Source organism: Syngnathus scovelli, chromosome 7, assembly GCF_024217435.2.
Source record: "Syngnathus scovelli strain Florida chromosome 7, RoL_Ssco_1.2, whole genome shotgun sequence".
NCBI classification, from domain to species: domain Eukaryota; kingdom Metazoa; phylum Chordata; class Actinopteri; order Syngnathiformes; family Syngnathidae; genus Syngnathus; species Syngnathus scovelli.
Genome location: NC_090853.1, coordinates 11,932,863 through 11,959,643, shown reverse-complemented (window position 1 = coordinate 11,959,643; position 26,781 = coordinate 11,932,863). Strand labels below are relative to the sequence as shown.

The 26,781-nt window shown below is 39.9% G+C and overlaps 2 protein-coding genes and 1 long non-coding RNA gene across 4 annotated transcripts; 2 read left to right on the top strand and 1 right to left on the bottom strand.

Annotated features, from left to right (window-relative positions):
- The first annotated feature begins 1,970 nt into the window (after nucleotides 1-1,970).
- On the top strand, nucleotides 1,971-14,891 carry LOC125972574 (uncharacterized). Of its 2 annotated transcripts, XR_007482852.2 has the most exons (3): nucleotides 1,971-2,269; nucleotides 2,711-4,590; nucleotides 10,532-14,891. It is a non-coding gene; the product is annotated as an uncharacterized lncRNA (long non-coding RNA). The 2 variants fall into 2 exon arrangements; XR_007482851.2 differs by lacking the exons at nucleotides 1,971-2,269; nucleotides 2,711-4,590 and adding an exon at nucleotides 4,634-9,133.
- Nucleotides 14,892-18,770: 3,879 nt separating this feature from the next.
- Nucleotides 18,771-25,603, bottom strand: bloc1s3 (biogenesis of lysosomal organelles complex-1, subunit 3). The gene is made up of 6 exons (XM_049726332.1): nucleotides 25,583-25,603; nucleotides 21,406-21,619; nucleotides 21,135-21,253; nucleotides 20,874-21,060; nucleotides 20,604-20,704; nucleotides 18,771-19,513 (listed from the first exon to the last, which is right to left on the bottom strand). The coding sequence occupies exons 1-6, from the start codon at nucleotides 25,586-25,588 to the stop codon at nucleotides 19,313-19,315; spliced, it is 828 nt and encodes a 275-aa protein (XP_049582289.1). The 5' UTR covers nucleotides 25,589-25,603; the 3' UTR covers nucleotides 18,771-19,312.
- Nucleotides 21,682-25,059, top strand: trappc6bl (trafficking protein particle complex subunit 6B, like). Its single transcript, XM_049726341.2, has 7 exons — nucleotides 21,682-21,831; nucleotides 22,133-22,230; nucleotides 22,350-22,417; nucleotides 22,483-22,600; nucleotides 22,679-22,762; nucleotides 22,856-22,949; nucleotides 23,448-25,059. Exons 2-7 carry the CDS (start codon nucleotides 22,135-22,137, stop codon nucleotides 23,477-23,479), a joined length of 492 nt encoding a protein of 163 aa, XP_049582298.1. The 5' UTR covers nucleotides 21,682-21,831; nucleotides 22,133-22,134; the 3' UTR covers nucleotides 23,480-25,059.
- Nucleotides 25,604-26,781: the final 1,178 nt, after the last annotated feature.

Genomic DNA, 26,781 nt, shown 5'->3' with positions numbered 1-26,781 from the left:
TCTTCAGGTCAAAATCATCACTGTGGATTCTTATTTACTATCTGAAATGTAACATTTAGATTCACCCAAACCTGTAATAAAATCATGACCTCTTGCACCATAGGGTATAATGAGATGACTCAATACAAGAGCTGCTTATAAACTTCTGCTGAGTCAAATGCTTCACATAAGCATGCCCTGCATAGTTTCCACAGTACAGCAAAATACATCCCACATGGAACCACTAACCACTACATGAAGCATATATTCCCCATGAGCCAACATCTTGCAGTCCCAGACAGCAACGCTTGGGAGAGCTACAACACTGTTCAGTCATCTGTGAACTGTGCATGAGTGCGTCTTGACCCAGATTCCTACTTGGTTTGTTCTGTGAATGGACATTCACAGAGATGCATGTGTTTGATTTTAGAATTAATTTCCCAGGCTTTGAGCATGTAATCGTTGCACTGAATTATTCTAGCTGGTTGGTATTTTTATTTATTTAGTAGGTTACAGTTAGATGGAGGATGGAGAAGAAAGAGTAAGACGTTGAGTCGTCTAATAAACTGTGTCTTTTACATGATGGTTGTTTGATTCAGAATACAATAACATTTAAGTAAAGGTGTGAACATGCACTTTATCTCTTTTTTTATCTCAGCTCAATGGCTTTATTATTCCAATCGGTTATGGAGTTTATAGGTGATGTTAATGGAGGATTTTTTTTAACATACGTAGTTCATTTTGGTCTCATCACATAAAATCTGACATTTGAACAGGGATGTGTTCTGTGGACTTTTAGACTTTTATATCCACTATATGGAGAGAAGCAGATGACACACATACAAAGGAAGAGGAAGGACTCCACGATGCAGGTGAATTGCAAGAGGGCATCAGCCATCGTGTGTAAACTTGAGACTTGTTTTTTCCGACTGATGTCCCGAGGTGCAGCTGTTAAGGTATAGAGTGAAGACCCGGGAGGAAAGTACATAGGCCTGAGGGGTTCCGGTGCGGAGTGTTCTTGCGTCTAAGCCCAGCTGCACATGTTGCTTCTAGTTTCTCTCTCTCTCTCTCTCTCTCTCTCTCTCTCTCTCTCTCTCTCTCTCTCTCTCTCTCTCTCTCTCTCTCTCTCTCTCTCTCTCTCTCTCTCCCTCTCTCTCTCTCTCTCTCTCGCTCCCTCACTCACTCACTCACTCACTCACTCACTCACTCACTCACTCACTCACTCACTCACTCACTCACTCACTCACTCACTCACTCACTCACTCACTCACTCACTCACTCACTCACTGGTTGGGTGGCTGCACAGATGGTAGTCTTGAATGATGCTTGAGGCTAGTGGTTCCGCTCTAACCAACACACGAGAATACACAATGCAAACACAGATATACAAAAGCACTCAAGCATATACACGCACACAAAAAGACACACACACTCTCTGGTCAAAGATCATAAATGTAGCCGATATTTCATATATCGGTTCAATGATCCAGTCAATCTTTGTCCAACATTTCATTTTAAATGAGAATATTTCCTCTTCACTGTCGTATGTGGTTGACTCTGTCTCTGTGTGCGTCCCATAACAGCATACGACATGGGGTCTATGTGTCCTGGTTTATTCTTTCAATGATTTACAGCTGCGGTCTCGCGCTGCAGGAAAGCCTCTTATAGTATATTATCGATGCCGCCCGTCACAGTGTCGGAGGGATACATGTTGCTCAGGTATGCATACAAACACTTCACTTGCCACATTCCCATTTTTCTGCAATGTTTGTGTTTTTGCCCGCCAGATGAAGCAAGCGCCTGTCAGCTTGTATTTACTCAGCATGGTCATGCATAATCTACAATGTATTGGGAGTGTTGAAGTCATGTGGCAGGATTGTGAATGGTGTTCCCATGTTCACAAAGCTTTCCACTTTCTGAGCTTGTCGCCGCTGTTCTGGAAGCTTCCTTGCTTCGCAGGGAGGGGCGGGTGGAATAATCAAACCAAAAGGTTGTATATAGACCGGTTGAGGCTCTGTTGTGAACTTGTGATGAAAGAGGAACAGAGGAAGGAAAAAAAAGGTGATGGAGGACGGATGGATAGAGGCGAGAAAAAATAAAGGCAGAGGGGGGCAAATATGGGATGTGTGGGGTTGAGAGCGAGGGAGGGGGAGATGTCGAGAAGAGGGTGGGCAGCAGAGGCAGGGAGAGCGATGCTGCGTTTCAGAGATAGCACAGACTGGGGCTGCAAGAGCGGGCAGAAGGATGGAGAGAAGCAATGACGAAAGAGAGCAGCAGGACTCCCATTCAGGTAATATATTCAACAAATTGATCCAATAAAACTAGCTGAATACTAGTAAAGGCCTGAGGAAGTATTTTCTGGATTTGCTTGGATCTCATAAAAACAGCCAGCTATCCATCCATAACTCTGTGCATATGTCTTCATCTCTCCTTCTCCCATCTTTCCATTGCTCTCATTCCATTGCCAGGAAAGCTCCTCCTCTCTCTTCTCTCCATATACATTTTACAATCTCCTCAATATTCCACCCACACGAGCATGCCTCCTGCACCCTTAAATTCTCCCTCCCCTCCATATCTCCTCATAGAGTCACTTCCACAGATCCTGAGGGCATCTCTCTATTTTCTTTTATTCATCTCTACATCCTTCAAGTCTTATATTCTTAGAGTCTCCCTGCTGTACTGTTCACAGAGCGCTGATCACTGCTCTATCTTCTTCTCTGTTTTCCCCAAGAGTGAAGTGGCCCTGATGGATTGCTTGTATTACTGAACACACACTCAAGGTGGATTACAGAGGAGACCACTTGTAATGTGCCTTACAGGCTTTAAAACAACATTGAGAAGACAGAGAGAAAGACATACCTCCCAAACTCAATTTGTATGGTTTGGCAGGATACAAATGCATTGTTGCCACTCATGGGATGAAAAAACATACTGAGCATTGAGGGCAAGTTCTCGGGAGGAGACTCTAAAATTGGGCAGTTATTAGCTCCTGGAAGAAAAAGGGAGGAGAGAGCAGTATGACTCACAGCGGCTCAAAGACTGTGTGTTTTGTATGCATGAGGGGGGCTCGAGAGAGATAGAGGAGAAATGAGAGAGACACGGGGAAAGAAATAGAGCAGACCTTAACAGTCGTCAGAGAGGGATGAAGAAAGAATCTGCAAGAAAGAGCCAGTGACTTTGAGACAGTGGGTCGTGTGAACCACCGAGCTGGAGGGTGAAGAAGGTGAAAGGTGGACAAGACTTGAGGAAGTGGCGGGGATAGCATGAGGGAAGTTTCATTGAAGATTTGATGCCTGATGGACACTGGGAACAGAGCTGGATGGGTTAAAAGGTACTTAAGACTGTTTTGCAGGAGGCAAAGACTGGATGATCGTACGTTGAAGTTTTTTATTTGACTAAAACTGTGACATAAGGGGGAAGAAATCAAGCCACTGAGCAAAAAAACGGACTAAAATAGAAATGCTGCAGATGAGAAAACATGTCAGTCTGTGCACCACGCCGGGGACAGCATGGAAACTTTAACTGTGACAACACAGCAAGAGTTTGCTGTTAAATATTCATGCTGACAGGCCACTCTGGACACAACTTGCTTCCTCCTCTACAGAGGGAAGAACACTGCTTTCATCATGAGGGATTTTTACACTAGACAAGTTGGCGAGTGTGTCAGGTTATGCTGACATCTTGCAGCAAATTGAGACAGGAGCACGTCACACTAGCCAGGACGTGGCCTCGTGGAGGTGCTCAGCCAAGTGTGAGGAGAGGGGAATGACGACGGGCAGAAGACATGAAGCGGTGACTGTCAAGGGGGAAGAAATAAACATTTGTGAGACAGTTGAAATGACATAGGGTTTATTTATTCTATGTGAGCTAATCCTTGGCTTCTAAAGACAATTGCATATTGTATAATCAGCTTTGAAATTCACTTAGAGATACTAACTCCAGTCAGATCCATCATTTTGTATTTCTTCTTGAACTGAATATAACCTTTCCGAGTTGCTCTAGAAAAAAATGGTCTGATTTTTTAAATTTGCCCCAAGTTAGATTGCTTTTAAAGCTTAAGGAAGCACAACAGTGTTTTTTTTTTTTTCAGAAGAAGAATTTTGAATGCTTTTTTTTTTTCTCCATGGCTGAATAATCACTGCTGATGGACAATTTCAGTTTGGATAGTTTTTATGTCATCAAGTTCTAACTTGAATATCTGATTCTTCAAAACATCCCATCAAGAAATCAAGACAGCAAACAGTCTCTCATCTTGAACCCAAGAAAGACGGGCTTGTTCTTCACGAATGTTTGCAGGACTATCGAGGAGCTCTGCTATACACGCTTGAGTGAAGTTGTAAATGTGTGTGTGCCAGCCAAGCTTTGAAGCCAGCTGTCTGAACCCCCCCGCCCCCGAACCCTAACCCCCGCAAATGACACCCATGGCTGCATGTGTTGCCTGGATTCTGCCCACCAGCAACAGAGCTGGACCTGAACAGCAGTGGTGAGCGAGGGCACTGGGAGGAGGAGAATAGGAAGGAGAAAGAAACTAACAGGCGCAAGGATGGGAAAACACTGACAACATGCTCGGATAAACAGAAGAAAGAAAAGAGTTTCTGGCTGCAATGTGTGGTGAGTACACACGATGTGCATGTGAGTGTGTTTGTTCGCGTGTGTGTGTGTGTGTGTGTGCGTGCGTGTGCGTGTGTGTGTGTGTGTGTGTGTGTGTGTGTGTGTGTGTGTGTGTGTGTGTGTGTGCGTGTGTGTGTGTGTGTGTGTGTGTGTGTGTGTGAGAGAGACACGTGAACGACAACATTGCCTCAGGATGTTGGTCAAAGGGTAAGTCGAAGGTGAAAGAGAGTGCTTTGACATCAATGTTCACTTAATGCATGTCCACAACACAATGAATGCTGCCAGAAAGGTTCCATTAATTCTATATTGATCGTTGTCGTAGCCTGTTGCAGCCTGCTGAGAGGCATTTGTAATATTTTATCAATCACTCTTAGCCAAACAAAGCAGACAAAAGATTAAAAATACCACTCAGTATGAAGTAGTGGTGCTTTTTTACACCACTGCAAACAACCACAATAATCAATTTGCTTCCTAACCAGATGATGTCCGATATCAAAATTAGGTGGTTTGCGCTGCAATGCTAACAATATCAATGAAGGTTCAGTGTGTACCTGATATGTGTCATTTTGCAAAGGTCATGATGTTGCTTCCAGTTTTCCAACAATATGGACACAGACACATGCTATTCTCTGAACTTTGGCCTCAGTGGCTCTTTCCTCTGCTCTTGTTACAGGCAATATGTTTGTATCCATTGTGTTTTGCACCATAGCCAAATATGACACTACCAGATAAAAAATTGGGGCTGTTATGCTGTTCAAAATTAAACAATGGCGCATCTGAAATTAGGACTCAGGTTATTAGGTCAATTTTGTCACATCAATCATTAAAAATCTAAACGTCATAAGATTCTCGCTCTTGAGTTAGAAACGTACGGACTGGTAGCAAGTGACTGGTTGCAAACAAACATAACATCTCGCCTCTTCTGTTGAAACACAAACAGTACATACAAGTATACTCACTCTGTCATTCTCGTTCATCCTCTCATGCTCTCTTTCATACTCTCACTGTAACAACACACGCACACACACACGCACACACACACACACACACACACACACACACACACACACACACACACACACACACACACACACACACACACACACACACACACACATACACACACACACACACACACACATGCACACACACATGCACACTAACATGGGAGCCAAGCTGAGTTGTGGCTGAGGAAATGTGACAGTCCCTTCATGGCCGCCGGCCTCGCACTCTAGCAGCGTTGGCTTGTCGTGCTCATAATGAGATTGTTGGATGTTCTAAGTTGCATACGGATATGGTCCCCACACCATCGCTCTGTGTGTCATAGTAGCTGAGCAATGAGATAATATAATGTTGATCTTTTTATATATATGCTATGCCTCTTCTGAAGAATAATAAACCCTTAAGCTAAAACAATAGAAAAATATTGATGTGCTTGTCAGCTTGCATCATTGATTTCCGCACAGATTATAATAATGTAGAGCAATTCCCCAAAAATTATGTCATCAATGACATTGTCAATCAATTTCTTTATACACTTTTCCCCCACAATTGCTACAGAATGACCTGCTACCAGACACAGCCCAGTCCTCCACAGTAAAGCTCTTGTTAATGTTGCATCTGTCTTTCTCGTTCAACCATCGATCAAGTAGAGTAACAGGAAAGCGGTTGAAGATATTGGCTCGCAAGATTGGGAAATACAAGCTATTCTTCACAAAGCAGAACCTTGTCAATGGCAGCCAATGTCAAGATCCTAGTAAATAACTGTTAAGGGGGGGGGGGGGACTATACTATACTTGCATTTCATTATACAGCAATGCTCTCGTATTTGATTTGGAGTAACGTATTTTCCGCACTGTAAGGCGCACCGGATTATACGGTGCACCTTCAATGAATGGCCCATTTTATAAGGCGCATAGGATAAATAACTCAACTTTGCTCAAACGTTAATGCAATCACAATATAGTAACACTCGAAATAGTGAAAACAATAACAATACATCAATAACTCAATGTTGCTCAAACGTTAATATCACACAACACACAAAATAAACACGTAAAGCTTACTTTAATAAATTAGTCCTCATCCACGAATCCATATTGGTCCATATATAAAGCGTACTGGATTATAAGGTGCACTGTTGGCTTTTGAGAAAATTGGAGGTTTTTAGGTGCGCCTTATAGTGCGGAAAATACGGTAGATGTGAAGTCAGCTACATGTTAAAGGCAGACAAAAACAAACCCACAAAGGCATTGGGCTCCAATTAACACAAACTAGACTGTAGTACGTAATATAACTTTGTGTGAGCATTTGCTGGGATAGTTGATGGAAATGTCTCAATGTCATATGCTGATAAGGGTGGATGAGTTATGGGGTGCTGGAATAAGCTATTGTCAACCTCTTTAATCAAGAAGAGAGCCGTGTCTGTATGCTTGGCATCACGTCCAGCATGTTCCCAGTAGGTGTTAGGACGATCAATTGTTACAAGGTCACTGCTTTGGGGAGTTCCGGAACATATTCTCTTAATTGGGGATGAGGAGGAGTGTGTGAGGTCTTTTTCAGCACATTGAAATATGATAAGAGTCAGCAACTCCCAAAAATTAGGCCACTATTCTTTGAGGGTGGATGGCTCTTCTGAATTGGAAATAGGTTACTACATCACATGGAGGATTTTTGGTGTAACAAATAGCTGTGGGTATTTGGATTCCAGTAGTGTGCCATTGAGGCAATACTCATGTAAATTCACAATTATCATTAGTCCATAATAAAACTCTTTCATTTGTTTACTGCATGTCCTTGTTTGTCAGGAGTGATAGCGCTTTTTTGTGTATTTAAGCTTGTCAGCTGGTAGCCAGCATTTTCTTCGTCCTTGCATGTACTGGATGTGAATCTCAGAGGCTCCTATTTCTGTGTTGATATGACTGTGAGATTAACTTGAAAGTGATTCTGACTTTGACTGTACTGCACGCTTCATTGCGGATGCACCATCTGCGGGGAATTCATATCACGGCCTTTATGAATTAATTTGACAGTGAACTAAGCAGAGAAGCAATCGTCAGTTGTACTGATGAATATCAAGCATGAGTTTAATCAGACCTTACATTGCTCGTTCAGTGGGAAAATGTCTTTTTGGTTTGCACTTAGCACACTATTTGATCAATCAGATACCATGAATATATGCTTTTGCATGAAGTGTTTAATCTTTTATATGGCACCGTATATGGGGGCATCGATAAAATCTGTTCACACTATACTTCCAACAGTTTGGGATTAAAATCATGCCAGTGTTTTACGTAATATCATTTGAGCCAGAACCAAACAACCCAAAAAATGTATTACGATTATTAAGACCATCACATTCTATTTTTCTGTTGTGTATTGCTGTGCTTTAATGACATACGAGATTTAAGAATTGCTAAAATGGAAGGGTTGCATTCAAATGTTAATTTGAATTGACTTTATGCTTGAGCAGCCTCCTCTCATTAAGATGTATGACTTTGAAGAGGGTGAGCAGGGGAGAGGGGTGAGGGAGTGGACACTATGAGTGAGAACTTGTTCTTGGAAATTTATTGATAGTGATTAATTTGGATAGCAGGCTTTGCATCGATGTGATTAATCATTCTAAAGCAAGTGCAGTGACTGACTCACTAAATTTCCTTTTACACATATGGAATAAATATTCATGCACATACTGTAAGTAAGATGAAATGTAAACAGTGCACCACGCACACTTTGGATTACTTTTATAAAGGTACAATTCATGTACAATGCTATTGTTTATGCTTCATATCACTACGTACTACCAATTTCCCGTGAGTGTCATATTATTACTTTTTAAAAATCAATGCACTTATTCTTCCAGTGAGTTTTAAGGTGTACGTTGCATTTTTCTTAATTGGGTTGGAAATAATCAAATTACACTGCTGAACGACTAAGCCGCATCAAAAGACAAGGCTCTGCCTCGTGCATACTCCACACCTTTGGTCCATTTTAAGCATTCACATACTTGTTTGGTTTGTTAAGAAACTTAAGAGAAACCAAATGAATCCTCACTAAGTTAGCTCAAGTGGAACAAACACAAATAAACAAACATAAAAATCTGATAATTACTTGTCAGATAGTAGCTGTATATGCAACAGCCATTCTGAAAGGTTATCACTAGGGACTCTAAAGTTAGGCAATATTCATCATCAGGGTTTAAAAAAATGAAAACTGCATGTTTTTTATGCATGTGCACGATGTAATTTTAGAAATGAATGCATAAGTCCGAAAATTATTTCTACTATAATGTTAAAAAGTGTGTACAAATGATAATGATGGACCAGTAAGGCAGAGAGTGTGTGCCTCTATGTGTTGCCTTTGAGTCAGGAGAGAAACTATGGATCAAATACTTAACCTGACACCAGTGGCTAGCTATTTAAAGCCTGCATTGAGAAGGGAAGAGAAAACCGAGTAAACAACTTACTACAACAGTCTATGTAAACGGAAGGGATCAAAGAAGACACAATAAATGACATCGTCGCTGAAATCATTGGAAAGGAAGGTGGGCAGCTGTAATTTTTAAATGAAATATTATTTTTGTGTGGTTTGTATGTCTGATAATTTTTGTATTATATGCTTGCTTGACTGATTTTGACTGCCATGTACTTGCACGACAATAGGATCATGAATTGCCTTGTAATTGTGCACACTGTGTTTAAAAGTCTGCATTAGTCAATAAGTGTATCAAGAGTGGCTGCAATATTGACGGAACTGGGAGAGGCAATTGACCAGTGGATCTTATGCGACAGCTCAATACAATCCGCCTTTCTATGCCTGGAAGTCATTCTTATCTCAGCTGACGTACGCACGCACGCACACGCACGCGCACACGCATACGCACACGCACACACTAGCACACACACACGCATGCACACACACACCTTATCCTTAATCTTCTTTGCTCCCATTCACACCTAAATTGTCGCTGGAGACTGCATGTGATTCACTCATCGGCATCGAGATCTGTTAATTTTTTAACCGATGCTAAACTGATCTTCCGTCACTCCTCTAGCTTAGTGACAGAGGAAAGAGGAGACAAACAAATAAAAGAGGACAATAAGAATGCTTGCAAGACTAGATGTTATGATTGAAATCTATCCATTCTTCAATCTATCTATCATTTATACACTTTATCCTGTGCAGGAAATTGGGGGACGACAGCATTTGAAAGCTGGAGGCGTATGACACCCAAGACAGATTACCAGTTAATCACATGGACAGCCATTGACACTCACTCACTCACTCACTCACTCACTCACTCACTCACTCACTCACTCACTCACTCACTCACTCACTCACTCACTCACTCACTCACTCACTCACTCACTCACTCACTCACTCACTCACTCACTCACTCACTCACTCACTCACTCACTCACTCACTCACTCAGCTATAGGCAATTTAAAGTCACTCAAAAACACAGAAGGGGGAAATGCATTTAACTTTGACAATACTGTGGGTTTATGACGGTATAGAGGACAAGAGATTCGTAAATTAAAGTTCTGCACAAGGTTAGGGGGTCCAATCCAGGGTTCCAACACCTGTCTTTTGTCAAATTTAAATGTCCTTCCCGCGCTTGTGTGGGTTTGCTCAGGGTATGCTGGCTTTCTCCCATATTCCATAAACACTTTTTTAAAAAGTCTTTTTCTTTTATATAACACACAATAATGCCTGTGAAAACATTGATTGTCACACCTCGTGCTGAAGCTGTCCAAAGCAATCATTTGTATTCATGAACTGCTCTGCTGGTCCTGAGACAGCAAAAGTATGCTATTGTGTGTGAGGGTGAGTGTGCGTGTGTGTTTATACACCGCGTGATTGTCGGCACCTTTCAGACATGAAATCGTTTCATAAATCTGATTGGATTTCTCAGCCGCATATTTGTTGTGTCTTATCCAGGCGTTGTGCCCTGTGGCTGTGGGGTTCTGTGATGGTAACCATGATCCCCGGCAGCCACTATATCTGCAGCACTCATGCAAGAGAGGACGACTCCACGAACGATCGAGAGGAGAGAATTTTAGCCGTGCTGGGCATCATCGGAACCATTCTCAATCTTTTAGTGGTCATCTTCGTCTACATCTACACTTCTGTCACCTAAGACCTTGAGATAGGCTAAAATAAGAATGACTGGCGCCCACCCAACGTCCCTCCCGCCATACATCTCTTCAAGTATTTATTTGCGTTGAGGGTTAGATCATTATGTGCTAAGATAGAAAGATTCTTGGCAGTGTGTACAGCCTGAATTGTGGCCAACTGCAAGTGTATCAATTCACTGCCGTAAGAATAGTCCCTCGCCATTTCCAGCGGACTCCTGCCAAATGTCACGACAGAAAGGAGTTCCATGAGACATCTTCTCTCCCTTCCTGCCTATATTGAACTTGTCATTTCAAGAAAACCTGCCAAATCATTGCTGACAGTCACTGCCTATACTCATGACTTGGCATTTTTATGAAAATGGGATTTTATCCGATGGTGGATTTTAATGTGCTGTTTTTAATACGAGACTATAAAATAAGCTCCTGTAAGTGTTTCTGTTCATAAGGTGAGGTTTGTTTCATTGCCAGATGAATATTCACCCAAACGGAAGTAGCAGACTGACGAAAAGGTTACTAGGTACTATCGACTGAAGGGCCTTTGTGCCGCTCCTTAAAAGTTGCAACTTAATGGACTCATCTTATTGCATAATATCAATTGCTGTATTAAGTGGGATTTAGAAAAACATTTCCATGGACCTAACGTGTCCATACCTGAGCACACCAGAGGAGAGATTCCTGGCAGTGCTCGGGGTCATCGGCATCATGCTCAATCTTTTGCTGCTCGCCTTTGTCTACATATACACATCCAGTTGAGAAACAGCTCATTCAAACACACTGTCAGGAAATGTAATACTAAGCATATGACAGATTTCATGGAAGCATGTAAATATCCTTCAGCTAACACTGAGTTTAATAATCTATACTGCATATCTCAAAATGAGATATTCATGTCCTCTCAACATATCTGATATTTTGACTGAAGTTTTGCACCCTTCAGGTTGTATTGTATAAATCTACCCCAGTTGAGATGAACATTGAGACATGTTTATTTAAACTTGCTTTGTGATCTTAGTTATGTGCTAATCAAGCTGACAGATGTAATTGAATTAATGTTGTTTGCGCTTTATGCCTTTTCGTGTTCAAACTATCAAACACAACAAGATGGAACGAGAGGGTGCTGACAAGTTAGCGTACGCAGCAGTTTATCATAAGTGCAAAGAGCCCGCTCAGTGTCATAGAATAATAGTTTATTTCCTCTTGCCATGTCTTTTTAATTGGATTAGTGAGTCAGTCACGGAGCACTGTCAGAGGTGTGAAGGTTTGAAAATGAGACAATGTCACACAAATCAAGACCGTGTGATGCTGCAACACGATTTAAAGGTGCAGGATGTTTGCAGAAGAGATGATCTGAACCAGTGGGGATTATTTGACATAAAAGAGCCTCAATCATCTGGGTGTGGTTTCTTATCATGGGATTATACCAAAAACTATCTGAAAGTGGGTTCCATCTTTTCCACTGGAGGCCCATTCCAGCGTGGATACAATGCACAGGCTAAGAAAGCAGCAAGGACAGATCTGAATCTTCATCTGGTCTTCATCATTCTCTTCTCTACCAACAAGCTCAAACCAGAGAAGACATAATGTCAAATGGACCCATATGACGCTCTGCTGTAAAGCACATCACTTTTATATTGCAATCAGTATATCTAAATTTTGAGGACAAACTGACAATGAATCACAGAAGCAACCTAATTTTCCTTTTTGGTTTGTTAAAAGTTTTTTTTAAGAGTTTTTCATCAATACAGTGAAAGAATCATTGTACAGTTGTGAATATCTGCATTATTGAAAATGTGTTCAAATATACATGTGTGTACAAACAAACAAACAAACAAACAAACAAACAAACAAACAAACACACAAACAAACAAACAAACAAACAAACAAACAAACAAACAAACAAACAAACAAACAAACAAACAAACAAACACAAATCTCTAGACAAACAAGAAGTCATAAATCTTCTGATAGCATGATAATATTTTATTCATATTTTTCAAGCAAAAGAGAAAATTATATGTCGTACACAAATGCTATTTTAGAAGCATCTTGCTAATGGACTGACAAGACCCTTGAAAATCACGTCACATTACATTCTAAAAGCATTTGGACATCTCAGCTTTAGCCTTTTTATTGCTTGGGACATTAAATTTTGTTTAAATAAGGCTTAAAAGTTTTTGGGGGAGTTCATCTATTAAAATGACAATATGCCAGATGTGTGTACATTTCACATTCTATTTGTAGTTACTTAAAGTTTATACAGAAAGAATTCAACTTGAGACAAGGGGACTGACTAGCAAAACATTTGTAATTTGTCATTTAGCTAAGTGGTCCTCAACCACTGCTGGGTTCCATGCCGCACATACCTGTAACATTGTGTAGCCTAAATTCTGCAAGGTATGTGTTTGAAGACATCCATCCATCCATCCATTTTCTGAACCGCTTCGTCCCCACGGGGGTCGCGGGCGTGCTGGAGCCTATCCCAGCTGTCAACGGGCAGTAGGCGGGGGACACCCTGAACCGGTTGCCAGCCAATCGCAGGGCACACAGAGACAAACAACCATCCGCACTCGCACTCACACCTAGGGACAATTTGGAGTGCTCAATCGGCCTACCAAGCATGTTTTTGGGATGTGGGAGGAAACCGGAGTGCCCGGAGAAAACCCACGCGGGAGAACATGCAAACTCCACACAGGGAGGGCCGGAGGTGGAATCGAACCCGCACCCTCCTAACTGTGAGGCGGACGTGCTACCCAGTGCGCCACCGAGCCGCCGCTGTTTGAAGACAGTGGCACTAAATAGTTACTTATATTCTCATTCAACCAATTAACCAATGCTGCCATTCAGTTGTGAGAATCAATTGGCATTACCCAAACTGTCTTTAATTGTGCGTTTACACTGCCGTCTTTTTTTCCCTTTTTAGATTTAACAGGCATTGTCATGGTCGTTACTTGCCAAGCATAACGTTAAGATGTATTAAGTAACGATAGCTTGCTAAACTGTTAATAGCGATCTTAATTACCCTTAGCATAAATGTATTCATATTTATAAAAATCAAGATGTGTTTTATGCAAATATCCTCACTCAGCTGGTCCTTACAAAGACAAAACGACTGAGTGCAGATACTGTAATTGCATCACTCTTCATTAACTATAATGATATCCTCATACATCTTATAAGAAAAGAAAAGCATCAGCGTGTAGACATCTATGCTTCAAGAAATGTAGGTTACAACAGTAAAGTCACTTTAATGTATTATACCTTACAGGTTAATTAAGTCCTCTTGAATTGTGAAAAACAAATACAGAAAAGCATTTAACCAGCTCAGGTGGCGTTCTTACCAATGTGACTTTTCAAAGATCACCTCTCACTAAACAACAACAACTGTTCACGTATATATTTTTAGAAAGAAGCGAATTAAATATTTTTTGAACCTAAGAATGTTCACTTTCAAATGCTATGATATTTATCACCAATATTGTCAGTGATGGATGATTAGCCCCAGACGAACCTACATAACAAGTCTAAAATAAGAACAATAAAATAACAGCAATTGCCATGATGTTCTTGTTGCCAATGGTTACATGACCAAAATCAATATTATTTATTAACAATTTGTACGTATTTTATTTTATGATTTTTTTATGACTAAGTACAATGTTTCAGGGTCTGCAATTTAAGTATGTTAGAAATATATTACTCCTATATTCTGCATGAATTTGAGATTACTTTTAGTTTGGTTAAATTTGGTTGAGAAAAAAATTGCAGACTCAATCTTGATAAAAGCGGAAAGCCCGGCGGACGGGTCCAGGCCATCTGCTGTGCCCACAGACACCCAGAGCCACCCTGTCATTGTACACACACACACACACACACACACACACACACACACACACACACACACACACACACACACACACACACACACACACACACACACACACACGCACGCACGCACGCACACACACACACACACACACACACACACACACACTTTAAATTTAAAATAATGTTTTTTGCCGTGTGTTCTTGTTGGTGCCTATTTTTTTTTTACAAATGAATTTGTGTTCACACCACTAATGGAAAGCGCCTTTGTTGCCACAGGAAAAACAGATGCGCACATCTTGGACTGCACGCGCAAGAATAAATATTAATATAAAACCGTTTCTACATTCTGCATCAGTATTCTGAAATGTTCATTCCAAGTTTGAGCCTGCCATGACTATATAATTAGATTTTCACTTTTTTTATGATGATTTATGAGATATGAATTGATTTTCAGCCTGAGAGAGCATCTTGGACTAAGCCTGCCTGAGACGGAAGAGGAAAAAAGAATCTGCAAAAGGGAGTGCTGGAAATATTGTAATTGTATTGTAATTAATAAATATTGCAGTGAAATAAGTCATTGCGAGATAAAATTAAATACCAATATGCATATAGGCAATATTTGGTTTAAATGAATTCAGACAAAAGGAAAATATAAAAGTTGTTGACTTTTTGAAATAAAATGGCTATTCACAAACCTATCGAAAAAGACTTTCAGACAGAAAGTAAGCATGAGTAAGATTCAGAGTTTTTTTTTTTTTTTTAACATGTTTACAGTGGTGGTAACGGGGTAAAATTGTGGCCATTAATAAGTTATATTGTGTAAGAAAGCAAACATCATCTATCATCTGTCATCTATAGATATTTTTTCACATCATAATGAATTTTATGCTTCCTGCTTATGCTCTTCATGCATATTAGCATGATAATTTCTTTGATTTGATGCCAAATTGACTTTGATAAGTGTTTTTACTAATAAAACTCAAAAGAAAAATCTTTCAGTACTATACTAAACGACACATCTGACAAAGATAAAGAGACAAAGATAGAGATACTCACTTCACATATTTGCCGAGCCACTTGACTAGGTAGCATTCATAGAAGGGGTGCTCATGAATGATGTTTACTTGGCAAGCTGCCATCCATAGCAGAACAGAAAGGACAGAAGGAACTGAAAGGAACACAAAAAGACAAAGTCAAACAGACAAGACACTTTCTCAATTATAATAATTATGAGATAAAATTACATGCACATTTTTTTCTATTTCATTACTCTGTAAAATGTCACAATCTCTTTTTGTTGTTGTTTCCACCAAATCTTCTCATCTGTTTCTTACCGATTTAAAGACACCGCAATTTGACATTAGTGAACTGTGGATTTAAAAAAAAAAAAACATATAATACAGTAACAAATAAAACTGAGGATATCAAAATGTGTATTGTTTTAACAGTCGTTACACTACAATGACTATTCAATCCTTATTTAAAACTTTACAGTCAATAAAGTGCGTATGACGTTGAATTAAATTGTCATTGGTTCCTTTGAGGAAAAAGATTCCTCTAGTCCACAGGTGTCAAACTCAAGGCCCGGGGGCCAGCCACTGTCATGCTGTCATGTGTTGTCCTGGTCACTTCCTGTTTTATTGTGTAACTTTCCTCTCGTTCCAGTTGGTGTGTCCTTCCCTTGTCCGGTCACGTGACTCCCTGATTCCAAGTGTGTGCACCTGTGCCAATGACCAACTGTCTTCACCTGTGTTCCCCTCCTTCTGTGTCCATATAACCTGCGCCATTCCCCGTGTCCAGTGCCAGTGCGTCTTGCCTCGATAAGAACACTAGCGATCACGAAGCCCTCGAGTTCCCCTAAGACTCCTTGATAGAACTACCTTGATCACCTATGTTAACCTGGCAACATAGTTGTCTTCGTTATAGTATATCCCTCGGTTCGAGGCGCTTTGATTTTCCCTTTTTCTCCCTCTGTTCGAGGCGCCTCATTTTCCCCCTTTTTTCCCTCATATTGAGGCGTTTTTTGTAACTGCTGCCATTGGAGAAAATAAACACACCCTTGGACTTTGGAAACTGCATTCGAGTCCTCTCCCTGCTCTACGCCTGACAGCCACATAATTTTATGTGGCCCGCGAAGACAAATTGTGCATCAAATTCGTGTGTCATTACTAGAATTGTAAATTGTCTTCACTTTTAATATCTTTTTTCTTTTTAAATATTTGTCCAGTTTTTACTCATCTGATTTGAAAACAAGTTATTTGCCAGTTTGTTTTGTATCTTTTACTGCATATAATATGAGGTGCTCATACATTTATTTGGGTTGACAGTCATAATGGCCCTCCAAAAGAAGCTATGACGACAATGTGGCCCGTGAAAAAAATGAGTTTGACACCCCTGCTCTAGTCTGACAAATCAGAGTTTTACCAGCATTCTAGAACACACTTTTTTTTACCTTAGAGCTTCCTCAGTATTGCATTTGACCTTATGTAACAAGTACAGAGAATATGTTACCTTTCTAGGTATTACCTCTGCGATGCTTCTTAATTCAGTGCTTTCATGAATGCACTAAGAGTATTAGTCACAGAGCGTCAGTCCCCGTCCCCCCACCCGAGTACCATTGCTCTGGAAGACCTGTGCTGTTGTGTGCACCCATGCTCAGCCAGCCAGATAAACTAAGAGTGTATCCTCAGGCACTCCATGAGACAGCCAATGACCTGGCTAATGTGGGTGAATGCCCTTCTCCCAGACACACACATGAGCTCACGCGCATTCACACACAGAAACACGTACATTCTCACAAGCAAACGACACGCACCCGCATCAGTCTTTCGAAGCACAGATCTGACAAAATTGCTCTGTTAATTCAGGGGAGCGACACACTTTCATGTATCGTTCCTTTGTACGCCACTAACATTATGTTATGTTTTCTGCTCAGTGCTTTCTTTCATTTTGAAGAGTTCCTTTTTAGCCTTTCATTTGCAGGCCAGCTCAAGCATGAACCTCAATTTTAGCTTTGAGCCCCAAGCCACTGTCACTGAAATAAGAAAATATGTTTTATGCAAACTGAAATATAATTAATGTCCTTTTAGCCTGTTGAGCATTAAGAGCAGACCCCCTCGGACATCAACTTAGCCTTAAAAGAAAATCTTCAGTGATTCACAGACTTTTGTACTATGTTTTCTGTTCTTACAGTTTTGTCCGATTTCATACCAAAATGACATTCATAAGGCTGCTGATAAAGACTGGAAGAAGGGGAAGAAACATCATTGGAGATGTTCCTGGTCAACATGGTGGAAATTTCACAATGCGAGCTGCTATCTCCAATACACATGTCGTTCACCACCATGCCAATTTTGCATAAAAGCTACTGCATAGCCAGCTATATCCAGTTCATTTATATTGGCGCGTGCCCATCCCCCAAATTCCACATGTGAAAATTGAATCCTGGCACACATTCAGCACTGCATGGATGATTATCACACACGTGCTGGTAGTAGATTCTCATTAAAAAGAGAGATAATAGATACCATGGGATATGAAAAATGCTTCTTTAGCTGAAACGCTGATCTCTCCAATTAAGATTCCAGAATCCTCAGTGTCCCTGAGGTCTCATTATACTCATGCGATCTGTATCACGTAGAAACTGATCAATGCATTAATGAGGTATTTACTCACTTTCTGCTGTGCTTCTATCCCCTTAAAGAAACTTAAACCAAGGATGAGAGATGTGTAATCATGTCTGTGAAATGCAAATATACAAAGATGTTGACGACGCAGAATCTGATAGAATGTATGACTTTTAAATCAATTAACGCTCATTTACATATCGTAGCAAGGGGTCACGTATCACATAGTATTTTGGTCTCCTGTGATTCTGACTGCAACTCTGCTTCAAACACAATCAATGAGAAGGAGCAAAGTGCCTTGGCAGAAAACTGGATAGTATATGTGTCCATACAGTGAACTAATTACAGGGACTTTTCCACAGCTCCATCAAGGAGTGAATCACTTTCTGAAAGAAAGAGTCAAATCCCATCCATCACACACAAATGGACAAAGTGATGATTACAAGATTTAAACAAACATGTCACCACAGAGAAATCAATGCCTCTTCACTCTTGGTGACACTAAACAGTGGGGGCATGTGGGGATCAGGGCTGCTTTGCAAGATTATGACTTGATATAAATAGGATAAATATGACACAGAACCAAAAAGCCACATGTGGAGTCTCCTTTTATCATGAGGACTTGTTCAACAATGCAATGCAACAGTGCAACTCTAGTTATCAAATCAAGAAAAGGCTGCAAAGGATGTTATTGAGACACACTTTTTGCTGATAATCTACAAATACAGCAATTATCTGTAAGAATAAAAAAAAAAAATATGGCTCGAATGGTGTATAAAGCAAACTGCAATAGAGTACTGCAACCTAAAGCACTGTAGTTGGAATTTATGTACTGTTACCGCCATCGTGTGGTAAGACTGGTCACTACATCACTACGAGCCTCTATTTACACGGCTTATAAATTAGTTTGAATTGTAAATTTACATTGTAAAATAATATAGAATGATACATAGAATAAAACACTTAAAAATGTACATTGAGAAAAATCTGCAGTTCAAGTCTGATTTGATATTTAAAAGAGATGGAACAAAAGAACATTATTAAATAAACATTCCAATAATCAATTTGTATCAAATGAGAGTAATAAATATTAGCTGTTGCAAAATATTTTCACTTGCTAATATGCATAATATCTATGCTTCTTTTCTTTGGGATACAGGAGTGTTATTTTCCTCTGAATCATTCAACTTGATATCAGGTAATATCTGGCAACTGGTGATGATGTCGATCTTCTCAGACACGACCTTCAAGTCATCCAAAATCAGCCGGATGCTATGAGAAGCGTTGATGATAGCGCTCTGTGATGTGTTAAGCTGTGCCGTTGTACTGCGCACCTTTGAAAACAACATTTAGTCACAATGAAAGAGTTTCAATATTTTTTCATACATTGAAACATGTGCGGGCGGCTCGGTGGCGCACTGGGTAGCACGTCCGCCTCACAGTTAGGAGGGTGCGGGTTCGATTCCACCTCCGGCCCTCCCTGTGTGGAGTTTGCATGTTCTCCCCGGGCCCGCGTGGGTTTTCTCCGGGCACTCCGGTTTCCTCCCACATTCCAAAAACATGCTTGGTAGGCCGATTGAAGACTCCAAATTGTCCCTAGGTGTGAGTGTGAGTGCGATTGGTTGTCTGTCTCTGTGTGCCCTGCGATTGGCTGGCAACCAGTTCAGGGTGTCCCCCGCCTACTGCCCGATGACGGCTGGGATAGGCTCCAGCACGCCCGCGACCCCCGTGGGGACTAAGCGGTTCAGAAAATGGATGGATGGATGAAACATGTGCATAAGGTAAATTAATGAACAGTCTAAAATTATTGAATTGAGAGCATACAGTATATCATTAGCATAATATCATAAGTGCCTCGATCAGTTTTAACTTCCCTTTTCATTAACAATTCAAATACCTCCGTGCTGGCTAAAAATTGTCTTTTCTTTAAGTCATACATATAATACACCAAGTAGACTATTATGACCATCGCGCATGCATCTAATGACATTTACTATATTTATAATAAAAATTTTCCTTTGCAAAAAAAATAGTGCACAGTTGTGAATTTGTGCTTGTCAGTGGGGAATTAGTTTAATCTTAGTATTGTGGTTGATTGTGGTGTAAAACAGCACAACACATCCAGATGGTGATGTTTGTTACCTTGTTTAGCTACATTAAAAGGAACAGACAAGGAAACATTTAAAAAAAAAGCTTTTAGTATGATGCAGTGTAGTTTTAGACCACTGCAACAACAGCCACAATAATATACTGACCTAGTATATTGTAAACGGAAACCTGTCAGACAATGTCAATCAGAACAGAACATGATTATCTTTTAAAAGGTAGACTATGCTCAAGTTCTTGTGCTGGATGCCATTACCGCATGCTACCGGTCAAATACGTTATGGACACTTGGTTTTCATTTGAATTAGTGTGCAGTACCTCCTTGCTGGCATTGCCATAAACGTGTCGCAGCATTTGCCCCACATTGGAATAGAGCCGGCTGTTTGACTCCTGCAATTTTTGCTGCAATAATGTATCACCTAGAAATTCAACACAATAAATTAGTGAAGCACTAATTACATAGTATGCATTTGGTCAAAATGGTTAGTCCACCCAGAATAAAACAGTCCAGTCAATATTTTGGTTAATGTCATGACAATGACAATTTCATTTAGTACAGAGCAGGTATTTATATTTGGCATTACTCACCAAAAGGCTTACGTGTAGGACTTGGTCTGTCTTCCACAACAGATTGTATATTTGGGTGATCTCTTACGACAATAAGCGGAGGTAGATCTCTTTTGAGTATCTTAGCACTTTCGTGACTCAATGCAGAACCTCGGGTCGACGTCTCCACTTCATCTTCGCTCTCTGTTTCAGAAGCTTCCCCTTGAACCTGGGGAAAGCAACAAGATTTCTGAAAGAGGTGAAGGTTTACGTATGTTTGATGTCCGCAGACAACAAAACTACCTTGGCTCCTACAATGGCCGTCTGGGAAGTTGGCAGGGAGGTAATGTAAACTTCATCATCCGAGTCTGTTTCGGATGCCTCGCCCTGCACCACTATCGGGTATCTGCTGGACATGACCACTGTACACATAAGAGCAAAAAAGCAGCACTTGGATTAGAGCATATCACATTTTAATCCAGATAAAATATCAAACATGTCTGTCACATGGTCACATATTGTCTCATTGAAATTAAATATCAAATGATGCAATATAAAAGAAGGTAAAACAAACCCCAGATTGTCAACACCGAATTCAAATGGTGTCCGATCACATGAGCAGACAGGAAATAGCTTGTTACTAGAGTCCAATCAAAATGCAGTATGTATGTCACGTGGTAAACGGCGCTCCAATCCGGCAGGAGGCTGTCAGCTGACAGTAAAAGTGGACGCTTAATTTTTTGGCGTACACCGCAGAGTTGACGTGGATATTCACCCCTACATGCTTTCTGCTTAAAAAAACACAAACAAAATTAGACACAAATAGAAGTCTAGGAATATATTTCTTTACTTTAGTAGAATAGCTGTATTGTATCACCCCTTTAATGTAGGTTGTGCCATATTCAGTTGAGTAGTAATACCCGCGGACTGCTTGTGAACTTAATTACGAGCAAACCCCGGAAGTGTCTCTGTTTACCTTCCTAGTTGCCATTCATCTTGGGTAGGTTTAACAATTTACTTTACCCGTGTCATCTGTCTCGGTTGAATTTAAGATAACATTTAAATTAATTAAAATGTTCCCCAATTTAATCTGCGTCACATTTAAAGTCAACTAACCTAAACGCACAATGAAAAGGGGATGCTTGGTGATAGCTAATAACTAAGCTAGCTCAAGCTAGGCTCGCTGCTTGTTGTTATGGCTTCCATCAATGATTTTAGTTCCGAATCTCAATAACAACAATTTACACGTTTGTCAAGGTTTCTCATGACTTTCGTTCTGTTTCTCATTTTGTGGTTGTCAGGGATGGCAGACGACGCTCTCTTTGAGTTTCTCCATATGGAGATTGTGGCACACGTATACAGGGATCTGCAATCCATTAAAGGAGAGACTGACAACAAGGTTTGTGTTCATTGGTTATTCTAGTCAAGAATTCGTATGACTTTTTTCTTCTTTTTTTTATGATTAAAGTCACTTTTAGCCATGCATATGACACTGTCAGTATTATGTGTTCCATATAGGACAGAGCCTCTCGTGTTTCTGTTTTGGAGGGGATGGGCTACAGAGTGGGACAAGGACTCATTGAGAGGTAGGTCATTACTATTTTTTTGCATCTTATCTTTATATTTATGTTGTACTTTTTTGTACTTCTAGATTGACAAGGGATTCCCCCTGCTTCAAAGATGAGTTGGATGTAATGAAATTTATTTGTAAAGACTTCTGGACAAAGGTTTTCAGGAGGCAGGTGGACAATCTCAGAACAAACCATCAGGTGATAATTAAACCAAACTGTTTTACTGATATTCACTTCTGAGGTGTCACATCATATGTTTCTTTATATCATTTTTAGGGCACCTATGTATTGCAGGATAACAAATTTAATATGCTGACGCAGCTCTCTAATGGTAAACAGTACCTGGATCAAGCACCTAAGGTCAGGGCACATATTTTGTATGATTTTCTTTCCCCTCTTTCATAAATGATTGACATGTCTAATTTTAATGTGTGTTCCGCTCCCCACCCTCAGTATCTCGCCTTTTCATGTGGTGTGGTGAGAGGAGCTCTGTCGAACTTAGGTCTTGAAAGTGTCGTTACAGCTGAGGTCTCTGTCATGCCATCATGTAAGTACCAACAGACTTATTGTATATCATAGAAAATTCAATGAAACCTATCATTTTGAATTCAATGCAAAGTTGCAAACTTCTAAAAAATATCCCTCTGAAGTTGCATAAAGATTTATATTTATGTCCAGAAGTATTTGGGTTGAGATCTGGCTGGTAAATTGATGATTGAAAAGTATTCAGTTTATTTGCCTTCAAAAGGTCTTGGAAGCCAAACTGTTACTGTTCATGCGAGGAATGAAAGTGATTTAAGTAAATGAAATGAAAAGTATCAAACAAATTGTTTTAGGTTCATTACCTGACATGTTTCGGCGGTTTCTTCCGGCTTCATCACGGAAGAAACCGCCGAAACATGTCAGGTAATGAACCTAAAACAATTTGTTTGATATAAAAGAAACCAGTGAAGTGATTAAAAAAAGGAAAAACAAGATGAACTTAGTACAATTGAAATGAAAAGTAAATGAAAACAAATGATTAACTTTGCTGTTATCTTTGCAGGTAAGTTTCAAGTGGTCATCCAAAAATTATGACAAAGTCCTACCTTACTACTGAGTTCAAGCATCCTTGACCTTCACGTCAAGGTCTGATGTTACCAAAAAGTAAAGTGGCTGCCATTGTCTTATCCGATTCATATACACCACAAAGAATCAAATAGTTCCCAAGGTGCCCACAGCATGTTCTGATGCCCATAGTCGTAGGACTAAATGGGGTTTCTACATTTTAACTTGTACAATTCAGATACAGGTGTAGAGTTTCTCCTTGATGACTTTCTCATCTGTATACAATTTTTTTTTTCTTCTATACACAGATTCTTTTGTTCAGACAATGAAAATTTTAGTTGTTACCTGCTGACAGTTTCTTCAGCTTCCTCAGAGCCGGAAGACTGGAGTAGCAGTTGAAACTGTCAGCAGGTAACAACTAAAATTTTCATTGTCTGAATAAAAGTATAGCATTACGAAGACATGATGAATCTCGTCAAAATAATTCTTCTTCTACTGTATGAAAATAGATGGAACTAAGCTGACTGACCACGGGATTCAGTCTGGTTGATATGCTTGTGCCACATAATCATGTTTACAAGTAAATTTTAAAAATGCTTTCAGTAAATTCCATCCATTTCTGTACCTACTAAAACTGTTCAGAAACTGTGGTTTTGGGGTTGAATGTTATGCTTGATTCATATTTGACTTATGAGACAGCCAGGTGGCTCAAATTCGGGTTTAAAAACAAAATGGTAAAATCCCAGCAGCTCGCTGAAATTGAAGAAGTCCTTATTAAAGTACTTAATGATGCTGGATGGTCTTTTCATCACAAACTGTCTAATAATGTGGCTTAGCATTGGAGATATGTGTCGAATGAAAGAAACATCACATAATTATGTGCTCCTCTGAGGGCAGCAAATGGTCTGTATAAAAAGCTACAAGTAGTCGGTGCAATTTGTATCATTTGAGTGCATCGTTTTGTCTGTTTTTGTCGGAACAAAAAACAAAACATAAAACGTTTTAGTACCGTAATGCAATGAATCTCATTGTGGATATTGTCATTGCCACCACTAGAGGGAAGTACAGCGCTGTTATTCTGATGTAAGCCTTGCACTGCAATGTACAACTAGATGCTGTTCAGATCTATCTCGCCCTCACAAACCTCAACCTTAATTTCTGTACATTCATTCAGTCTGTTTTCAAACATTTGAACAATGACAAACTAGTAATTTGTTCTCGTAGTAATATTGTTATTCATCTTGTAACCAGGAAAAGTCTGTAATGTGTTCTTGGCTTCCCTTTTAAGAGCTATAAAAATACAAGTCATTTCATATAACTGGTGTGTCGAGAACAACTTGTTGATTACATGATCCTTTTACAAGTCAAAGATCACAATTTTCTGAGTTTAATTCAAGCTCATTCTTTTATGTTCCAATGTTAGTACATTGTTTTTGATTCACAAATGTGTTATCATTACTACAACTAATTATGTGACTCCTGAATATTCAAAGTCAATCCAGTCTTCTGTGAGCCAACAGAATAATTATACTCATCATTTTATTCAAAATGTTAAACTGTCTAATACAATTTACTGGTATTATTAAATGTTGCCAGGCAAAACTGTTGAATTGTTGGGATTCTCACTTTAGTTTTTAATTGCCTGTTTACATCCTGCTTGTAATCGTGCAAAAACAGAGTTAAAGCCCTTGAAACAAGAGTATTCTGAGATCTAAGTCAAGTTAAAGTCATCCCATGTCATACGAATGGAACAACAGCAATTCACACTTTCAAAATAAACTACGTTGATTGAAACAAATCAGAAATAACTGTAACCCACTGAAAACGTGAGAAGACAAATCCCCTCGGAAAATAAAACATGTCTGGAGGCAGGATTAGAGAGAGAGCCAACGAGACGAAGGCAGGGGCAGGAGTTGTAGAAATTAGGTAGAGAGAAGGAGACTTGAGTTGGAGAGATTTAGAAACCACTACAGGAAATGAAGGAAATGAAATGTAAAAAAAGGGGAGTTCACAAGAGATGGTAGGAGTTGGTGGTAGGGAGCAAGCTAGGCTTGAAAAAAACAAGGATGGTGAGAATTAAGAGAGGGCAATCTGAAAATAGGAAGTCAACTGAATCTGCCCCTTAATATTTACCTTCATTGCCTCATGGTCAGAATCTCCTGAAGTTGAAACACCCTTTCCATTTTCCCGCCATACTTTATATGGAAATTGGGGACAAAATGTAATTGATGTCCTGTAAGAAGAAGAAGAAGAAAAAAAAATACACTTAACAAATTAAGTGTTGACACGTGTACCTTGTGCCATGCAAAATTTTCATTAGCATCAACATAAAACAAATGTTTTGTTTAATTGCGCAAATTCATTAAACATGCGCACAGATTGATAATCTATCATGCAAGAGTTTACATACTCACTCCAAAGTTTACGTACTCAATCCAAAACATCTTGGTAGATCAACATTTTCTGAAAACTTAATAAAAGGAAGGTTTAGAGTCCCAAGATTGTGTTATTGTGTTTTGTTACTATCTATTTTTGTGTGTGAACGATCTCATGGGATGCCACTCACGCCCCATGGCTTCATTTTTTTTTACCCTTACTTTTGAGATGACTTCTGTCCGCCTTAGCCTTGTCATTCAACCTCCTTCGCTCATGCATACTGAGAATGAGTCTCCCACTCTCACACACAAGCACAAACTTTGTCTCTATGGGCCATATGTTGACCCGTGGTGGACCTGAATACGGCCATCTGCCTGCCTTTTCCTATGCCCCACAGGGCAAGAGTGTGGGAGAATGTCTATAAGATACAATACAACACACACACTCACACGACACACACACATGCCTTTAACCCCTTTACAGCCACTAATCATTCTCAGACACCCCTCATGTTAAAAGTGACGTGATAATTGCTCTTGAATGAGTGTGGATGAAAGTAATTTATAGCTGGCAGTTATCAGTAAACTGCTGTTGGTGTATCTGGATTTTTTGGGGGCATTTTAACTATATAGTTAATGTTTGCCGAGAAGATATTCTTAAAAAATGTACTGTTATATCCCAAGCTTATTTTCCAATCGCTGCTTAGCGGATCAACAAAGTAGAGCCAAGCATTGTTTTAGTGTCTTGAGCAAGGCACCCTCCTTGTCCCAGTTGTGCATGTGTTTGGATTGGACCACTGTGTCTACTATATGTAATGCATAAAGAATGAAACTAAAATTCTGAAAAGAGAATCGCCCATGGGTATAAAGTCCAGTAATACATTATAATGTAAGCAGTGTTGTGCTAATGAAGCCAATAGCTCCCAATAGCCCTATAAACTACTGAGACTACAATGT